Source organism: Saccoglossus kowalevskii, chromosome 9 (genome assembly GCF_978046115.1).
Source record: "Saccoglossus kowalevskii chromosome 9, keSacKowa6.1, whole genome shotgun sequence".
Lineage (NCBI taxonomy): Eukaryota > Metazoa > Hemichordata > Enteropneusta > Harrimaniidae > Saccoglossus > Saccoglossus kowalevskii.
In genome coordinates this window covers 11,458,253-11,479,957 of record NC_140649.1, presented here as the reverse complement: position 1 = coordinate 11,479,957, position 21,705 = coordinate 11,458,253, and the positions used below count along the sequence as shown (strand labels likewise).

Sequence of the window (21,705 nt, the reverse complement as noted above, 5' to 3'; positions counted from 1 at the left end):
AGACGGCACTTTCTTCATAGTACACAGATGTACCCACAAACCAATTTTTACATGAAACAGAAGCATGGTTTAGGAGCTAATTTTTTTTAAATCACTTTTGACCAAAAAGGCATATTTTTGTGCATGTTTCAAACTACTACAGTGTCCATAAAAAAAAATACTAACAAAATTTTAAAATTCATACAATAAGCTTTCCAAAAATATATAGTTTTGTGGACAAGGGAGGTCATCTTGATTTCCTAATTAACTAATTAAAATACCCGTCAGGTAAACTGCATCTCTACCTTAAATCTCTAAGGGACCATTTTTGTGAGTGCATGTGAACAATATTATAATTATTGGATAGATTTGAATCAGTGATCAGACACGATTGATTTTGTATATAATAGTAATTTTTCATTATTTTATATAGAGGTACCAGATCAAGTGACAATTATAACTTTTATAGCCACAAATGCTGAGACAATTGAATTGACATGGGAAGTGACTTATGATGGTAATAGTGACATCATACAATGTGGTGTAGAATATATGGAATTAGATGATCAACAACAACCAGTGACTGAATGGATGGCTTACGGAACTTTTACTGAAATTGAGATACAGTATACAATTCAACTAGAAAACCTAGCCGCATATACCTACTACAAGGCTAGAATTAATTGTACAAATTCTCAGGGATCAAGTGTACCAACTGAGACTGTTATAGAAAGAACAAAAGAGTCTAGTGAGTATTTTTTTTTATTTGCACATTTTGAGCACTATAAATAATTCTGTATTAACTGTTATACAGTAATAAATTATCAAAACAAACCCAGTAGATGCTATGTTTTGACTATCTTTTTAATTTCAAATTCTTGACAGGTTGTAAAATATTTTCAATTTGATTCAGAGTTTTTATTATTCTTTCAAATGCCATAGGTCCAGATCCACCAAGGAATGTAACATTGGTAGCCAATTCTGAAAGTGATATCACTGTCATTTGGTTAGTTCCAGTAAAATTGAATGGAGAATTAGATTATTACATAGTTTATTACTCAATTTTTAGTGGTAGTAATACTATGAACAAACAAAGTAAGTTATTTGAATTTTATAATATGTTTCAATAGTAAGACATCTCGTACTACAATGATAGTACCATATATATCATATACCTACCGGTGTTATAATTATGAGGTCAGCTATTTAGAGCTCTACTATCCATGTATACATGTAAGACAATTTAGGACATACAAGTATGCTGCTGTTCAAGTACAGTATATTAGCTCAGCTGTCATCAAATATGACAGAGTGGAGATATTTATTACATGTCTGTCAATAATTACATTTTCCATTCTTTCTTGAAAACAAGTTGCTTAATTGATTTGATATTTGATAGATGAATACCATGGAACTTGGATGGACTTTTGTCAGATGTGTTTATTTTATTATGTTGCAGTTTTCTCTATTTTTGATTTGCTAAAATTGAAATAGAAACTTTGTGAGCAGAACTATGATATCGCCATTTGGTTTTTCTGATTATCAAGAATATTAGCATCTAAGTCGTATTTTGATTTTGTAAGAATGTGCCCTGTATTTTCTAAAACCAGTTGCATTCCCACTTTGAAAATGTGTGCAGTACCATCCCCTGATAAAAATAAGTTATATACTGTAACAACATAATGTATATTGTCGAGTCAAGCTACATGTACGTCACAGAACGTTCTATGTTGCTCTGAAGTTCACCTCTGTACCATGTATTTCTGTGGGCTCCATGTGAACTGCTGTGGAACAGCTGGTGAAAACAACAAAAGTCAAAAAAGCAGCACAAACTCAACTTTAAAGTAATCCTGATCAACTAAATTTATTACCAGGTATGTTCAACATGTAAGGGTGGACTTGCTATGGTGTTCATGGGAGTCCCAATTAGCCCAAATTACAGTTGGTAATAATAACCATGATGGCATTATTTTAGATGCATGTATATGGGGCTGTTAATCACAAATCTATAAATTCAATACAACTGGGTATAAATCTGCATAGAAATAATAAAATACCCGATAAGGTTTTGGTGGAAATCAACTAAATCGAATTCTAGAATTCTATTTAATAGTTCAATAATTTTGGTAAGTTATTTTTGTTATCACGTCTTTTATATACATGTTCTTGCCTACAGTGAGTGCGGTGATAATATTTAGGTATGCAAGCCATGGTTAAATAGAGCATAATGCACTGTATTTCATGGGTTATGTTTTTTTGAAAATTCTCCAGAATAGGAATAACAAATATTAATATTAATACATTATCTTCCAAAATTTGGCTTTAATTATGTTTTACTCTTCGGGAAAGTGAGCTAAAATTGTGTACATTATGGTATGTTTGATAAAGGGAAATGTCACTTTACCAAAAAAGTGTAAGCGAAACCAGTATAATAGACTGCATTCTGCACTAGTTCGCTGGAGCGAGCATCACTACGTACAATGCTGTTCGGCAACTGATATTTTTCAAAAATAGGTTTATTTTAACTACTAAGCAATAGCAATAACACTCAATTTTTTGTTATTGTCTATCAGCCATTGGTACTGAACAGACCTTAATTCTTACTGGTTTGGTGGCATATACTGAATATGAAGTCTGGGTGACAGCTGTCAATACTGTAGGAGATCAAAGTGAATATTCAGAAAAGATGATTACTCGGACATTAGAGGGAGGTATGTCTTAAACAGTGCTCAAGGTCCTTAAAATTAATATGTAAACTTAATATGTTAATATGTGTGCTGTTGGTCTGTCCAGAGTCATTTCTGTGATACATTTGTATTCGACTTATCAAAGCTTCTGAGCGACATTCATACTTTGCGGTATTCTTGTTTTTTAACCTTGTAATCCCTGGACTGAGAACAACAACACTTTAAAATAGTGTCTTATTTTCATCACAATAAATTCAAATAAGTTCTATATATAATATTATATAATTTCCATTTTTTGTTTGATATGCTTAAATATGCTAGACTGTATATTAATTTTCATGTAACACCATAAGGCTTGGTGCTCTAAAACAGCTCCATTTAAAGCTTTATCAAATTGACTGAAAATTTTATTTTGAATAGTATAAGCATGGGGACACTGATCATAATAATTTTGTGAAACATACAGACCCGCCATAAAGTATTTACGCATCTGTAATTTGATCGTTTTCGTAATTAAAAATAACAATTCAAGGTAACATGATGTGTTGTCTTTAAAATATACTGAATTTAAGACGAACTAGTGCATTTAGTCAAAATAAAATGGTTGATTTGTCTTTAGTTTTTTTATATGTAGACGTTTTTTCAGTGAGCGGAAATCCCCATGGCTAACCCTACGGGAGCATGCTCATTTGCATCTCATTAAAATTTCGCACCATAAAACATGTGCGATAGTCGTGTCTTTTCTCATGCAAATTTGAACCAATTCGGGAACTAAAATTATTTCAAAATGTGCTTCTGGACTGGAATACCTGTGTTTCATGAATATTCTTACCGAGGTCATAGTATCAGATGCATAATTTGTATATACAAACACTGAGCCATGCCGAAAGTTAGGGAATTGTTGGAATTTACCAAATGGAACATTAAAAAGGCCCGAAGCATGTGCACTAATACACAATATGCTAATAACTTTAACAAGGTTATGGCGTAGACACTTATCATGAATACTATTTTAAAGTGCAATTATTAATAGAAATCATTTATTATGAAACGCCGGAATCATATACATTGTATATTTGGTCTTGACCCCTTCCCCTCCCCTCCCCCTGTCTATTGTGATTATTTGAAGACTGTACTTGTATCATACTAAACTAGTCACCAAATTTAACAAGCGTCTGCACATGTATAAATAAACATTAAAGAATCATATTCCCAAACCAATAGATGAAAGAAAATCAGAAATAACTTTCAGATTATTCTTTCTTATATTACAGTTCCAGACAGTCCAGTTATATCCAGTTTTCATAATACGTCAGATAGTGCATTGACTATTGAATGGGACCCGCCGATTAATTCACGTGGTGTAACAAAAAGATATGAACTTTATCTCTTCATAAAATCTGACAGATCAGATGTGAACTCTCACATTGAGCTTGCCGAACAGACTGCTACTTATACTTACCTATTTACTGGTTTGTTAGCAAATACTGAATATACTGTTGAAGTAAGTACTTTCATCTTTGATAAAAACAATCCCCAGTCATTCAACAACTGGTCTCCTTTCAGGAATAGAAAAAAATCAATTCTCTACAAGTAAATTTTGTTGTGCTAAAACAAATTATTATTATTAAAAATCATCTTTTATCAATAAATTCAAAGCATATGTTTTATTTGGAAACAAAAACTAGTATATATACTTGCTATTGTTGATGAAAACCCCAAAGTTTTGATATATACCGGTACACAGGTAGCATTTTGTAACTGTTATTCCCTATGCATACTATATATTTTTGTTTACACTAAATAGATAAAGGTTTGCAATGGAAGAAATTGCAGTCTTACAGAAGAAAAGAGTGCTAAGACCAGTGAAGGAAGTAAGTCCCAATTTGTTTTGTTATTAGTTTAAAAATAAAAAAATTTAATTTGACACATTTGCCTTTACAGTATACAACCTGTAATATATAATGTATAATTTATTGTTAGCCTCCATTTGTGCATAAAATAAAACAAGGGTTTATAGAATGATCTATATATTATAATGTTAATTGTTTAGGGGAAGGGGTGAAAGGGGTGGGGGAGTTTTGAAAGGGATGGACTAGATTTTTCACACTACCTCTTCCACGTAAAATACACTACTGTTTATATGTTCAAACTCATCAATGCTAGTCGGTTGTCACTTCCTTTCCTTCTGTCTGTCCCATCTTAACACCAGCCCTGAAAGAACTTTACATGTGCCCCAGCAGATAATTGATGTGAATATCCCATTTGGTGAATTGTAATCACAATGATGAATTGTTTTAATTCGTGTTTAGATTCAGTTTTCTAATTTTCTGATTTCAGTCAAATTTAGTATCACACATGGTGTCGCATGTTACTTTATTTTGATTCAATTTTCTATTTTTTGTGAATATCTAGTGATTTCACATTTAATAGTATATGGGAAAAGGATAGGGCCAGGTTTTAAATACTGCCTACTGAATGAACAATATCATCATAATAATATAAGGTTATTACGAAGGTACCTCAAAGTATGCATGAAGACAGTACAGCGGCAGTATCGACCGACGCGCAGCGGAGGTCGATGAGACAGCGTACTGTCTGAGTGCATACTTTGAGGTATCTTCGTAATAACCCTATTATTATACATCTTTTCCTTCCAAGGATACATCATGGGAATGCCGAAATCCAAAAAGTTTAGAACAGAATCAGCGAACTTATTTGTGTGGAGTCCGGTCAAATCCTGGTGGCAGCCATGTTTGTTTTTATTATTAGAGAACGCTTACGCGCGTAATCATTCCATATTTGGAATTCGCATTTCCTAATATGGTAGTATGAAAATACCCCGTAAAATAGCGCAAAATTACGGCACGCTGTAACTTATGGCGTTCCGGTGACAGATGTATAATAATATGCTTTATTATGTATTATGTCAGAACATTATACCACAAAATAAAAAGACATAAAATATTTAAAAAGACAAAAAATTAAAAAAATTAAATATTAACAATTGAAGTTTTTATTGTTTTTCTTTATTCAGTAACTTGTTTCAAAATTTGTAGGTTTGCTGCATTCATGATAGTTTCAAATTGTTTGCTATTTGTGTAGGTGTTAAAAGTAGATATGTGTCTCGTGAATAATGCAATGCAATGCAATGCAATGCAATACAATACAATACAATACAATGCAATGCAATGCAATGCAATACAATACAATGCAATGCAATGCAATGCAATGCAATGCAATGCAATGCAATGCAATGCAATGCAATACAATACAATGCTTGCAAAGTCTGTCTTGAATTTGTTTTTTGAGCTTTTGGTGATGACTAATTTCAATTTGTATGTTGTGGCTGCTCAACTTTAGTTATATCATTTTGGTTAATAAATTTAGGTAGGGTAAAATGTTGATATCATTTTTTAAAAGACTATATGTTCTTAATTTTGAGTTCTCTCTTCTAATATATCAGCCATTCATATGTTTTTGTTGTGTTCATTTGTTATATTTCGAAATTGTTGTATCGATGTTGTCATAAAATTAATGTTGAATTGTTTCTTCAATTTGTGGAACCCTTCTAGCCCTGAGTATTTCTGTTACAAGGTGAAATCCAATTGTGCTTGTTTTATTGTTTATGTTTATTGATTGGTACTTATAATGGTGTAAAGAGTTAAAATGTGATCAGTGGTCCTGTGTTTGCTTTCAAATCCTGCTTGGTTGTTGATGAATCTTGCATAATGCTTCTTTTGTATTTTTGTTTATAGTCATGGCAGGATCTTTCCAAAAGAACTACATATGATACATACCTCTATATTTTTCTGGATTTAAAGAATTTTCCTTTTCATGGATGGGATGATTATTGGAAATTAAGCCTCATTTTTTTCCTTGAGTTGGAATTTCACAACTGTAGGAATGATATTTGACCATTTAAGAGTGTGTGTCATGTGACCACATTGATATATCATCTAAGTTAGCAAGTATTTGTTATTAGTGTATATGTTGAAGAAAGTTAAGAAACCTGTCCCTAGCAACCAGAATCCTGTTCATAGCAATCATATGCCATATTTATTTATTTATTAACACACAACATCCCCCGGAAGGGATGAAAAGGGTTACAGGCAGGCAACTACATTTTGCATGATATCAAAGTGATAGTTTGTTTTAGGGAGATTACATTGATAGCAACCATTTTCATGCTTTGGACACATACAAACATTTTTTTTATAGATGACTATTGTCAACCATGGTGAAACTGTGATGACCAACCATGACTTGTATTTCTATTAAGAGATTTGACTGTGGTATAAATCATGCCCAATTGTCATGATGGTTCAACTATGGTGAACATAATATTAAATTATTTGTCCAAGTGAATAGTTGACTAAAAATACATAATTATATTTTATCACCAAAACCATAAACTATTATGGTCAACCATAGTTGTATCTTGGTTAAACATGGACTACCATTGTTAATTATAACCATGAACAGCCTTGGTTGCTGACCATTGTCAAGCTTAATTAACTACCGTTATCGTCCTCGTAGCCATACACTAACTATCAATAAATAAATACCAAAGATGCAAGATCACAGTCAGCTTCTGAATTGTCAGGTGGTGGTCTTGTTCCCTTGTATTGTACCATTTCAATCAAGAAATAAAAATGCCATTTGATATGTAACACTTGCTTTATCCCATTAACAACTAACTTTCTTTTTGTAGTAGTATTAGTTATCACTAATTTGTATTGCTATTAACTGATAAAAACAGTTATTAATAATAATAATAATAATACCGTAATATTATGTCATAACTGTTGTGCAGCAAGTATTGTTAGCATAATTATGCTAAGGGGTAGACCATTAGAAACTCAAGGGTGATGGCAGAGAAACTGGGTTTAAATATTTTTTCCTTCACCGTTTAGTTTTGTGCTATTTTTTTTTCAATGACGAATTCACTGTAAATTCATTTCCTGTGTTTGTAATATTTTTTCTCAAGAGATGGGCGTGCAAATTTGTTATTGATTTCCAATTGTGCCATCACCACCCCACCCAGCTTGTATTGTTATTCTGCTTTGTTTTTGTAGTACCTTCTATGCCTCTGAATGTTGAAGCTATGACTGGAGCCAAATGTAAAGTTTGCTGGGAAGAACCAGATAATACTAATGGAGTTATCTCTCATTATAGAGTGAGTTTACAATTTTGCAACTTTGTAATAATACAAATTACTGTTGAATACATTCTGTAAATTCTTCAATTTGATTGATGTCCATATGCTTATATTTTTCAATATCTAGTATTATTTCTCAAGCATGACCATGTTAACCTATTATTCTTAAAGTTGATACAAAGACAAACTTACAGATTCAGATTGTACCAACAAAGTTGTTTTATATTTGAATCAGGTGGCTGTCCAATGGCCATTTTTTTAGGCAGACTTCAAGTTTAGCATACATGTTTTTGCCCATTTCAGGATTGTGTATATTGTAGTTGTAAGAGTGTATGTCCCACTGGTAAACATCAAATTGAAGAAAAATTGAGGGGGGGCACACTTATAAACAAATAAAAAGTCAAAATTTAACTCAGAGTAATAGTAATATGTAATTTATTCATTAAAAAACTCATCAAGAGTACTATAATTTGCTCACTGTATAGCTGTTACTGTGTATGTTTATGGGCATACACATGTTAAAAAATCTTGACCATCCATTCAAGAAAATGACTTAGTTAATCATTTTTGAAAATCATTGATCCAATCCAGACTGTCTGTGTGCCGTTAATTTTGTAGAACATGGTGATCAAGTGCAACAGCAAGCATAGATAACTCATATAACCATGTCCTGGAACATGATCAGTATATTTTTTTTGTGCATGTTTTGGACAATATCATGTGTGCATATTTAGTCCCTGTTCGAACGCAGTCCGAAAACAGGGACAGGTCCGTGCTTGCATGCGTGCGTCCGGACCTGTATCTTAGAAATGCCTTGACCAATCACAATCAAACTTCACACATACATCATACATGATATTATACATATGCATGTCAATTTGTTTCATGATCTGATTCAAGATGGTGGCCATTTTTGTGCTAAAATTATCAAAATCAAGCATTTTTCGGCTGTTTACAGATGAATTTTGTTCAAAATTGATATATACGTTAGACATTATAGGACCTTGATGCACATCATTTTGTTTTTCAGATAAGATTAAAAATGGCCGACTGGCGGCCATTTTGTTTTAATGAATGCGGTTCTAGTGCCATATCTCTGACTTGCTTAGACAGATTATGTTCAAATTTCAAATATTCATTATAAATCATGTCATAGATATACAGATATATGGGTTTGATGATTCTATTCAAAATGGCCGAATGGTGGCCATTTTTGTGCTAAAAAATCATCGAATATCAAGCATTTCTGGCATTTAATATGTTTCAATATGTTTAAAACATTAGAAATTTAGTTGCGTTATGGTATGTATATTGTTAGATAGCAATATGGCATTTTTTAATTACTTCATATATTTCATTCACAGTTGGAATATGCAATTGATGCTAGAACCCCTCCTGAAAGTAACTATGAAACTGAGGAAGACAGCTGGAAGATTAATACTTGGGAAAACGAACCTAATCAGTTATGTTATGATATTAGTGAAGCATATAACCTGAAGCCATATTCTCACTACAAAGTAAATGTTAGAGCTGCAACATATGGTGGTGAAAGTGATCCTAGTGAGGAAGCTGCTGTGTGCAAGACTGACCCAGAAGGTGAGATATGTTTAGACTAAATATATTATCATATAATAACATTTACAAAACATGACATATGTCAGATTTGTTCATTTCATGACAATATCTTTCATCTGCTATTTTTGGTGAATATTTTTGGTAGGAAAATGCTATTTTTGAGTTCTTGAAAATTACCAGCTCAATTGCTTTGATACTTGGTATGTAGGTAGTGACAAATTTGATCATTTCATGACAATATTCAATTGGTGAATATTTTTGTCACTTTTGGTAAAAAATTATATTTTCAACTTCTTCTTTAAAACCGCAAGACCAATTGCTTTGATATTATATTTATAGGTACCTCAGGTGGAACTCTCTCAGATTTTTTCACTTTGCGATGATATCTTAACTGGTCAAAAGTTGTATTTTCTACTTCTTGTCAAAAACAGCCAGTTTGATTACTTTATTATAGGTACCTCAGGTTAGCCTCTCTCAGATTTGTTCGTTTCATGATATCTTCAATACTGTAATTGAAATGTCAGTCGAGAGGCTGTCATTATGACACGTAGTATAAATCAATTTTTCACAACAAACTTACAATTCTCTTGCTGAAATTTGCTGAGGTATAATTGTTGCACTCTTTTAGAATATTCATTCAATTCATGTCATATTCTATGAGGGACTGTGAGGGTAATACTGTCAATTTTACATTAACTGAAAAGTAAGAAAATTCATTAATTTTATAAAAAAATTCTTTATGACCTAATTTCTGTTGTAAAATACCATTCTAACAAGTTTAAAATATTAGGACATATTTACCTCTGCATGTGTACATATATCTTTTGACATGTCTGGCTCAATTAATATCAAATTATACACAAACCCCTTACAAATTTTTTCTTCCGGCTCATTACTGCAGGTCATACAAGGTTTTAGTTCATGTGCCACATACAACCTCCATTGTTCATGTTTGACTACTCTCAAGCAAAATCAGTTAGTCAAAGCGCAGTCACTATTGGTTTATTTTTTTATAGGTATCTGTGCACTAGTTTTTTTAGCTTATCATATGAGTGATTGTCCGTCGTCGTCCGTGTCAATGTTTTACTTTTTCGACTTCTTCTTGAAAACTACAAGCCTGAATGCTTTGTTACGTGGTGTATATGTACCTTGGGTAGACCTCTCTCAGATTTGTTCATTTCATGATGATATCTTCAATTCTCTGATTTTGGTGAATATTTTCGTCATTTTTGGTAAAAAGTGATATTTTCGACTTGTTGTTAAAAACCGCAAGTCCGATTGCTTTTATATTACATATATAGGTACTACATGTGGACTTCTTTCAGATTTGTTCCGTTGCTTTTTATATATATATTTTCTAATGATATCTTCAGTTCTTTAATTGTAATGTGCATTGCTAACAGCGGAGCTATCTCAGCTGACAAGCTGCTTGTTTTTTTAACACATCATGTATCACAAGTATGTGCATTCATTTCATGATATAAATGATGGCCATAATTTATAGCCTCCATCCATTGCTTTGACACCACCATCTTATTATTTATCTGGCAGGGTAGTTGTCAATAATATCTTTGTTATTTGTCTTTTTATTTTCTGTAGCACCTGAAATGATTGAAGAACCTTCCAAACCGAGTAATGAAAACAGTCGTTCTTCTGATAAAACTTTCTGGATGCAGTTACCCAGTGTATCTCAAAGGAACGGTCCTATTAGGTAATAATCAATTTATGTTTGGTGATTTTTAGCAATTTGTAGACATTCTTTACATATATATGTCCTATTGATTATTAGCTCTCTTGCACTAAACACGAATGTTCTACTGATGTCTGTCTGTCTGTGTATCTGTCTCAACTCTTGTCCCAGCATTATTTTAATCCACTGGTTGGATAAGTGCACGGATACTTTATGATGGAATCCAGGCCTGATTGTCTGTAGGCTAAAACCTTAATAAATTCTTTTGAAATAAAATTGATATTGAGTCTTTCTGGGCTTGTAGCAAGAGCTGAACAAAACACATCCCAAATTAAGTATCTTTCCCATGAACCAATATCTGTACCACACTCAGTGACCACTAAACCAATATCTGTACCACACTCAGTGACCACTAAACCAATATCTGTACAACACTCTGTGATTGCTAAACCAATATCTGTACCACACTCAGTGATCACTAAACCAATATCTGTACCACCCTCAGTGACCATTAAACCAATATCTGTACCACACTCAGTGACCACTAAACCAATATTTGTACCACCCTCAGTAACCACTAAACCAATATCTGTGCGACACTTGGTGACCACTAAACCAATATCTGTGCGACACTCAGTAACCACTAAACCAATATTTCTATGACACTCAATGACCACTAAACCAATATCTGTACCACACTCTCAGTGACCACTAAACCAATATTTGTACAACACTCGGTGACCACTAAACCAATATCTGTGTGACACTCAGTGACCACTAAACCAATATTTCTTTGACACTCATTGACCACTAAACCAATATTTCTTTGACACTCATTGACCACTAAACCAATATCTGTACCATACTCTCAGTGACCACTAAACCAATATTTGTACAACACTCGGTGACCACTAAACCAATATCTGTGTGACACTCAGTGACCACTAAACCAATATTTCTTTGACACTCAGTGACCACTAAACCAATATTTCTTTGACACTCATTGACCACTAAACCAATATCTGTACCACACTCTCAGTGACCACTAAACCAATATTTGTACAACACTCGGTGACCACTAAACCAATATCTGTGCGACACTCAGAGACCACTAAACCAATATTTCTATGACACTCATTGACCACTAAACCAATATCTGTACCACACTCAATGACCACTATTAAAACCAATATCTGTACGACACTTGGTGATCACTAAACCAATATCTGTACCACACTCGGTGACCACTAAACCAATATCTGTCCACTAAACCAATATCTGTACGACACTCAGTGACCGCTAAACCAATATCTGTACGACACTCAATGACCACTAAACGACCACTAAACCAATATCTGTACCACACTCAATGACCACTAAACCAATATCTGTACCACACTCGGGGACCACTAAACTAATATCTGTACCACACTCAATGACCACTAAACCAATATGTGTACCACACTTGGTGACCACTAAACAATATCTTTACCACACTAGGTGACCACTAAACCAATATCTGTACCACATTAGGTGACCACTAAACCAATATCTGTACCACACTCAATGACCACTAAACCAATATCTGTACCACACTCAATGACCATTAAACCAATATCTGTACCACACTTGGTGACCACTAAACAATATCTGTACCACACTAGGTGACCGCTAAACCAATATCTGTACCACATTACGTGACCGCTAAACCAATATCTGTACCACACTCAATGACCACTAAACCAATATCTGTACCACACTTGGTGACCACTAAACCAATATTTGTATGACACTCATTGACCACTAAACCAGTATCTGTACGACACTTGGTGACCACTAAACCAATATCTGTACCACACTCAGTGACCACTAAACCAATATCTGTACCACACTCATTGACCACTAAACCAATATCTGTACCACACTCAGTGACCACTAAACCAATATCTGTACCACACTCATTGACCACTAAACCAATATCTGTACCACACTCAGTGACCACTAAACCAATATCTGTACCACACTCAGTGACCACTAAACCAATATCTGTACCACACTCAGTGACCACTAAACCAATATCTGTACCACACTCATTGACCACTAAACCAATATTTGTACCACCCTCAGTAACCACTAAACCAATATCTGTACCACACTCAGTGACCACTAAACCAATATTTGTACAACACTCAGTGACCACTAAACCAATATTTGTACAACACTCGGTGACCACTAAACCAATATCTGTGCGACACTTGGTGACCACTAAACCAATATTTCTATGACACTCATTGACCACTAAACCAATATCTGTACCACACTCAATGACCACTAAACCAATATCTGTACAACACTCAATGACCACTATTAAAACCAATATCTGTACGACACTTGGTGATCACTAAACCAATATCTGTACCACACTCGGTGACCACTAAACCAATATCTGTACCACACTAGGTGTCCACTAAACCAATATCTGTGTACCACACTCAGTGACCGCTAAACCAATATCTGTACCACACTCATTGACCACTGAACCAATATCTGTACCACACTCAGTGCCCACTAAACAATATATCTGTACCACACTCTGTGACCATGTGTATCAGTGTATCCATGAATTATTAGGCATTAAAACTTGTACAGTACATATAATGTATGTACATGGTTTATTAACATGAAATGGAAAGCATGCAATGTGGTAGTAGTGGCACTGATTAAAATTACATATGATGGATGAATTCCTGTTGAATTTTTGACAATTCCATTTATTACCTCATGTTTTGCAGTTGCTATGAAATAATCGTTGTGCCTGCAGCTGATGTAAACACAAGTAAAAGTCCTGATGAGCTGTTCCCTCCTAGTAAAGTGAAAGATTATGATACAGCATCAGATACAGATGCTTATGTAGCCATTAAGCTCACTCAGTAAGTAAACTGGCATCAGGGACACCTCGCATCAATTAGTCTTCAAGCTCTCTATGGTGGATAAGTAAAATGGCACCAGACGACATTAGTCAACCTCACATCTTAAATTTATATTGCCTTAATAGGATCATGAGGAAAGTAAATGACGTCAAATGACACATGGCAGTTATTGTGTAGTCATCATCACTCATAGTATGTATACAAAGTAAAATGGCATCAGGGACCTGATAGTCTATGTATTTTCAATCTTAGTACCACTGTTCGATTATGTAGTGACTACATACATGCCTTTCAAACCGAAGATAACAAATTAGGTGTTCTATTGCACAAATCATATGCAGTAAAGAATGTCTATTTGTACAAGAAGGAAAATAAAATGCAGGGAACTGTTAGTTAAGCCCTAAGACTTATGTCTGCTATTCTTATGTGTGTTATGTGTTTGTATAGATCTGTATCTCTGACATACATGATCCAAATATGTTCAAAAAAATCATATATCATACATATTCATTTGAGAACATTATCAGATAGTAGCCATTATCAATCTTAATTAAAAACGCCTCAGAATTAAGCATTTTCCATTTTGTAACAAGATTTAGTTTGTGCATGGACTGATTTTGTTAAGACTTGGTACATAGATCGATTGCTCATGGCACCCTAATCCTTGTATTTCACAAATCAGATTCAAAATTGCCATATAAGCCTAATTACTGACATGACATATTGCAATCAAATTTTACACCTATGTTATACATTGTGTCAAACATATAAATTAGCATGCATTCATTTCAAGTTCTGATTTAAATTGCTGACTTATTTCAGTTTATTTACAACTGTACAACTGGACTGTGTCATACCATGACATCACTTGTTGTTAAATTTGTTTTCATTATTTAAAAATTATGTTGTCTGTATTTTCACATTGAACTGTATGAAAAATATTAATTGAAACCTAAATCTACAGTACTGTAAGAGAAACGGTGATTATTAACCAGACTGAGAATCTGACACAGAGTGCTATTGAGTCATAGGACAAAATCTGAATCAAAATTCAGATAGTATGATCATTAAGTCTTTCATTTATTCACTTATAGTGAAACCTTACAAAATGAGGTCGAAGTTGGAGCAGGTGGCAAAACAAACTGTAAAAAAGACCAACAAAGACGGAAGCGTACTGTTAGTTATGAAGGTGATGCTACTAATGGAGAATTAGAGCCGGATTCCAAATATACAGCTTTCTTAAGGGCTTATGTGGATACAGATGGGGAGGTAGGAAATCACTCCACTTACTTTAATTTTTATTGCAAGAAATTTTCAATGTCAGAAGTGTACTTATTATTAGAGATTTTGTCTGAAATCAAATTTTACTTTTGAAAACTTGAAATATTTTTAATTAGCACTTTCCCTGCTGACACGTTTTTTTGTTTTCATTTATTTTGGCTATCTGAAGAGGCTTTCAAAAGGTGATGTGCTAAGCATCTATTATCACATATCCATTCTCTAGGTTTTTAATGCGTTTGAAATACACAACGTGTTTTTAGTGGCTGGTCTTAGAATGATAATATTATTATGTATGTGTGGTATTAATATCTATTACATTTTTACTTTTGAACAGCCTTTGTATACTTCTAGTGCATTTATGGAACCTGTTGAGACAAGTAAGTCATGATCAATTTATGATAGAAGTGGTATTTTTATTTATCCAGTCATGCCATTGTGATGAATAGAAATGTTCTTCTTGTAGCTTCCCATCATACATGTACCTGTACAATATTTACTGCTACAGTATTAGTAGTGCATACACATACATAAATCAAAGTGCGGTTTCTATGAACTACAATTATTACAAATTAAATTAATAATTCAGTGTGTAACAAAAGTGATTTTTGGTTTATATTTGTTCCTATTGGAGATGTGATTCTAATAGACCAATTATTTACAATTAGTCCTCTATCTTGTTGATGAATAAAAGTCTGAAGTGTTAATATATTGCCTTTTTAGGAGGTTCTGGCCAAATTAAAGAATATATGTCATACTTTCTTTTATTTTTATTATTATAGTACAGTGCCGTCAGGTAACTGATATTGAAAAACAAATTTGGATCTTCTGACAAGTCTGTCATGTTATAAAAATGGTCAAATGTCACATTTTTGTACTGGTATCTTGAAATTTTGCTCATTACCATGTGATGAAGTCATTTATTGTAATTGATATGTTAACCTTAATGTTTATTAATAATTTCAATTAATTACTTTTTTTGTGAGTTTCCAGTGCGGTAATAGTCTCTTATTATATACAAATTGATATTCTGTATCATAATGCCTTACACATACATGTATGTGTTGTAACATACTTAGTAGTGAAACAATTAAGCTTCCTTAAGGGGATGTCAACAAGGGGATAGTAATCTGTATTGGACTATATTGCATTATACACTGTATGGCAACATACACATTATTGTACACTGATGTTCTGCATATCATTATCTTGACATATATTGCCACCATACACATTGTACACTGATGTTCTACATATCATTATCTTGACATATATTGCCACCATACACATTGTACACTGATGTTCTGCATATCATCTTGACATATATTGCCACCATAGACATTGTACACTGATGTTCTGCATATCATTATCTTGACATATACTGCCACCATAGACATTGTACACTGATGTTCTGCATATCATTATCTTGACATATATTGCCACCATACACATTGTACACTGATGTTCTACATATCATTATCTTGACATATATTGCCACCATACACATTGTACACTGATGTTCTGCATATCATTATCTTGACATATATTGCTACCATAGACATTGTACACTGATGTTCTGCATATCATTATCTTGACATATATTGCCACCATACGCATTGTACAGTGATGTTCTACATATCATTATCTTGACATATATTGCCACCATGCACATTGTACACTGATGTTCTGCATATCATTATCTTGACATATATTGCCACCATAGACATTGTACACTGATGTTCTGCATATCATTATCTTGACATATATTGCCACCATAGACATTGTACACTGATGTTCTGCATATCATCTTGACATATATTGCCACCATGCACATTGTACACTGATGTTCTGCATATCATTATATTGACATATATTGCCACCATGCACATTGTACACTGATGTTCTGCATATCATTATATTGACATATATTGCCACCATGCACATTGTACACTGATGTTCTGCATATCATTATCTTGACATATATTGCCACCATGCACATTGTACACTGATGTTCTGCATATCATTATATTGACATATATTGCCACCATGCACATTGTACACTGATGTTCTGCATATCATTATATTGACATATATTGCCACCATGCACATTGTACACTGATGTTCTACATATCATTATCTTGACATATATTGCCACCATAGACATTGTACACTGATGTTCTGCATATCATTATCTTGACATATATTGCTACCATAGACATTGTACACTGATGTTCTGCATATCATTATCTTGACATATATTGCCACCATAGACATTGTACACTGATGTTCTGCATATCATTATCTTGACATATATTGCTACCATAGACATTGTACACTGATGTTCTGCGTATCATTATCTTGACATATATTGCCACCATAGACATTGTACACTGATGTTCTGCATATCATTATCTTGACATATATTGCCACCATGCACATTGTACACTAATGTTCTACAAATCATTATCTTGACATATATTGCCACCATAGACATTGTACACTGATGTTCTGCATATCATTATCTTGACATATATTTCCACCATGCACATTGTACACTAATGTTCTACATATCATTATCGTGACATATATTGCCACCATAGACATTGTACACTGATGTTCTGCATATCATTATCTTGACATATATTGTTACCATAGACATTGTACACTGATGTTCTACATATCATTATCTTGACATATATTGCCACCATGCACATTGTACACTAATGTTCTACATATCATTATCTTGACATATAGTGCCACCATACACATTGTACACTGATGTTCTGCATATCATTATCTTGACATATATTGCTACCATAGACATTGTACACTGATGTTCTGCATATCATTATCTTGACATATATTGCTACCATAGACATTGTACACTGATGTTCTGCATGTCATTATCTTGACATATATTGCCACCATACACAATGTACAGTGATGTTCTACATATCATTATCTTGACATATATTGCCACCATACACATTGTACACTGATGTTCTGCATATCATTATCTTGACATATATTGCTACCATAGACATTGTACACTGATGTTCTGCATATCATTATCTTGACATATATTGCCACCATACACATTGTACACTGATGTTCTACAAATCATTATCTTGACATATATTGCTACCATAGACATTGTACACTGATGTTCTGCATATCATTATCTTGACATATATTGCCACCATAGACATTGTACAGTGATGTTCTGCATATCATTATCTTGACATATATTGCAACCATGCACATTGTACAGTGATGTTCTGCATATCATTATCTTGACATATATTGCCACCATAGACATTGTACAGTGATGTTCTGCATATCATTATCATGACATATATTGCCACCATGCACATTGTACAGTGATGTTCTGCATATCATTATCTTGACATATATTGCTACCATAGACATTGTACAGTGATGTTCTGCATATCATTATCATGACATATATTGCCACCATGCACATTGTACACTGATGTTCTACAAATCATTATCTTGACATATATTGCCGCCATAGACATTGTACACTGATGTTCTGCATATCATTATCTTGACATATATTGCCACCATGCACATTGTACACTGTTTTGCATATCATTATCTTGACATATATTGCTACCATAGACATTGTACACTGTTTTGCATATCATTATCATGACATATATTGCCACCATAGACATTATACAGTGATGTTCTGCATATCATTATCTTGACATATATTGCCATCATACACATTGTACACTAATGTTCTACATATCATTATCTTGACATATATTGCCACCATAGACATTGTACAGTGATGTTCTGCATATCATTATCATGACATATATTGCCACCATGCACATTGTACACTGATGTTCTGCATATCATTATCTTGACATATATTGCCACCATAGACATTGTACAGTGATGTTCTGCATATCATTATCATGACATATATTGCCACCATGCACATTGTACAGTGATGTTCTGCATATCATTATCTTGACATATATTGCCACCATGCACATTGTACACTGTTTTGCATATCATTATCTTGACATATATTGCTACCATAGACATTGTACACTGTTTTGCATATCATTATCTTGACATATATTGCCACCATAGACATTATACAGTGATGTTCTGCATATCATTATCTTGACATATATTGCCATCATACACATTGTACACTAATGTTCTACATATCATTATCTTGACATATATTGCCACCATAGACATTGTACAGTGATGTTCTGCATATCATTATCATGACATATATTGCCACCATGCACATTGTACACTGATGTTCTGCATATCATTATCTTGACATATATTGCCACCATAGACATTGTACAGTGATGTTCTGCATATCATTATCATGACATATATTGCCACCATGCACATTGTACAGTGATGTTCTGCATATCATTATCTTGACATATATTGCCACCATGCACATTGTACACTGTTTTGCATATCATTATCTTGACATATATTGCTACCATAGACATTGTACACTGTTTTGCATATCATTATCTTGACATATATTGCCACCATAGACATTATACAGTGATGTTCTGCATATCATTATCTTGACATATATTGCCATCATACACATTGTACACTAATGTTCTACATATCATTATCTTGACATATATTGCCACCATAGACATTGTACAGTGATGTTCTGCATATCATTATCATGACATATATTGCCACCATGCACATTGTACACTGATGTTCTGCATATCATTATCTTGACATATATTGCCATCATACACATTGTACACTGATGTTCTACAAATCATTATCTTGGCATATATTGCCATCATAGACATTGTACACTGATGTTCTACATATCATTATCTTGACATATATTGCCACCATACACATTGTACACTGATGTTCTGCATATCATTATCTTGACATATATTGCCAGCATGCACATTGTACACTAATGTTCTACAAATCATTATCTTGACATATATTGCCGCCATAGACATTGTACACTGATGTTCTGCATATCATTATCTTGACATATATTGCCAGCATGCACATTGTACACTAATGTTCTACAAATCATTATCTTGACATATATTGCCGCCATAGACATTGTACACTGATGTTCTGCATATCATTATCTTGACATATATTGCCAGCATGCACATTGTACACTAATGTTCTACATATCATTATCTTGACATATATTGCCGCCATAGACATTGTACACTGATGTTCTGCATATCATTATCTTGACATATATTGCCAGCATGCACATTGTACACTAATGTTCTACAAATCATTATCTTGACATATATTGCCGCCATAGACATTGTACACTGATGTTCTGCATATCATTATCTTGACATATATTGCCAGCATGCACATTGTACACTAATGTTCTACATATCATTATCTTGACATATATTGCCGCCATAGACATTGTACACTGATGTTCTGCATATCATTATCTTGACATATATTGCCACCATACACATTGTACACTGATGTTCTGCATATCATTATCTTGACATATATTGCCAGCATGCACATTGTACACTAATGTTCTACAAATCATTATCTTGACATATATTGCCACCATAGACATTGTACACTGATGTTTTGCATATCATTATCTTGACATATATTGCCACCATACACATTGTACAGTGATGTTCTGCATATCATTATCTTGACATATATTGCCAGCATGCACATTGTACACTAATGTTCTACAAATCATTATCTTGACATATATTGCCACCATAGACATTGTACACTGATGTTTTGCATATCATTATCTTGACATATATTGCCACCATGCACATTGTACACTGATGTTCTGCATATCATTATATTGACATATATTGCCACCATGCACATTGTACACTGATGTTCTACATATCATTATCTTGACATATATTGCCACCATAGACATTGTACACTGATGTTCTGCATATCATTATCTTGATATATATTGCCACCATAGACATTGTACACTGATGTTCTACAAATCATTATCTTGACATATATTGCCACCATACACATTGTACACTGATGTTCTGCATATCATTATCTTGACATATATTGCCACCATAGACATTGTGCACTGATGTTCTACAAATCATTATCTTGACATATATTGCCACCATACACATTGTACACTGATGTTCTACATATCATTATCTTGACATATATTGCCACCATAGACATTGTACACTGATGTTCTGCATATCATTATCTTGACATATATTGCCACCATAGACATTGTACACTTATGTTCTACAAATCATTATCTTGACATATATTGCCACCATACACATTGTACACTGATGTTCTACAAATCATTATCTTGACATATATTGCCACCATACACATTGTACACTGATGTTCTGCGTATCA

At 33.5% G+C, this 21,705-nt stretch overlaps 1 protein-coding gene across 1 annotated transcript in view; it reads left to right on the top strand.

Moving 5' to 3' along the window:
- Window positions 1-21,705, top strand: part of LOC100373726 (receptor-type tyrosine-protein phosphatase S) — an 82,933-nt gene that overhangs the window by 29,261 nt on the left and 31,967 nt on the right. Inside the window, exons 13-23 of the mRNA XM_085503917.1 lie at window positions 413-727; window positions 922-1,074; window positions 2,553-2,690; window positions 3,941-4,170; window positions 4,474-4,540; window positions 7,745-7,845; window positions 9,192-9,423; window positions 11,002-11,113; window positions 13,885-14,022; window positions 15,117-15,291; window positions 15,638-15,680. Of these exons, the coding sequence (XP_085360043.1) occupies window positions 413-727; window positions 922-1,074; window positions 2,553-2,690; window positions 3,941-4,170; window positions 4,474-4,540; window positions 7,745-7,845; window positions 9,192-9,423; window positions 11,002-11,113; window positions 13,885-14,022; window positions 15,117-15,291; window positions 15,638-15,680 (1,704 nt within the window). The remainder of the gene's footprint in view (window positions 1-412; window positions 728-921; window positions 1,075-2,552; window positions 2,691-3,940; window positions 4,171-4,473; window positions 4,541-7,744; window positions 7,846-9,191; window positions 9,424-11,001; window positions 11,114-13,884; window positions 14,023-15,116; window positions 15,292-15,637; window positions 15,681-21,705) is intronic.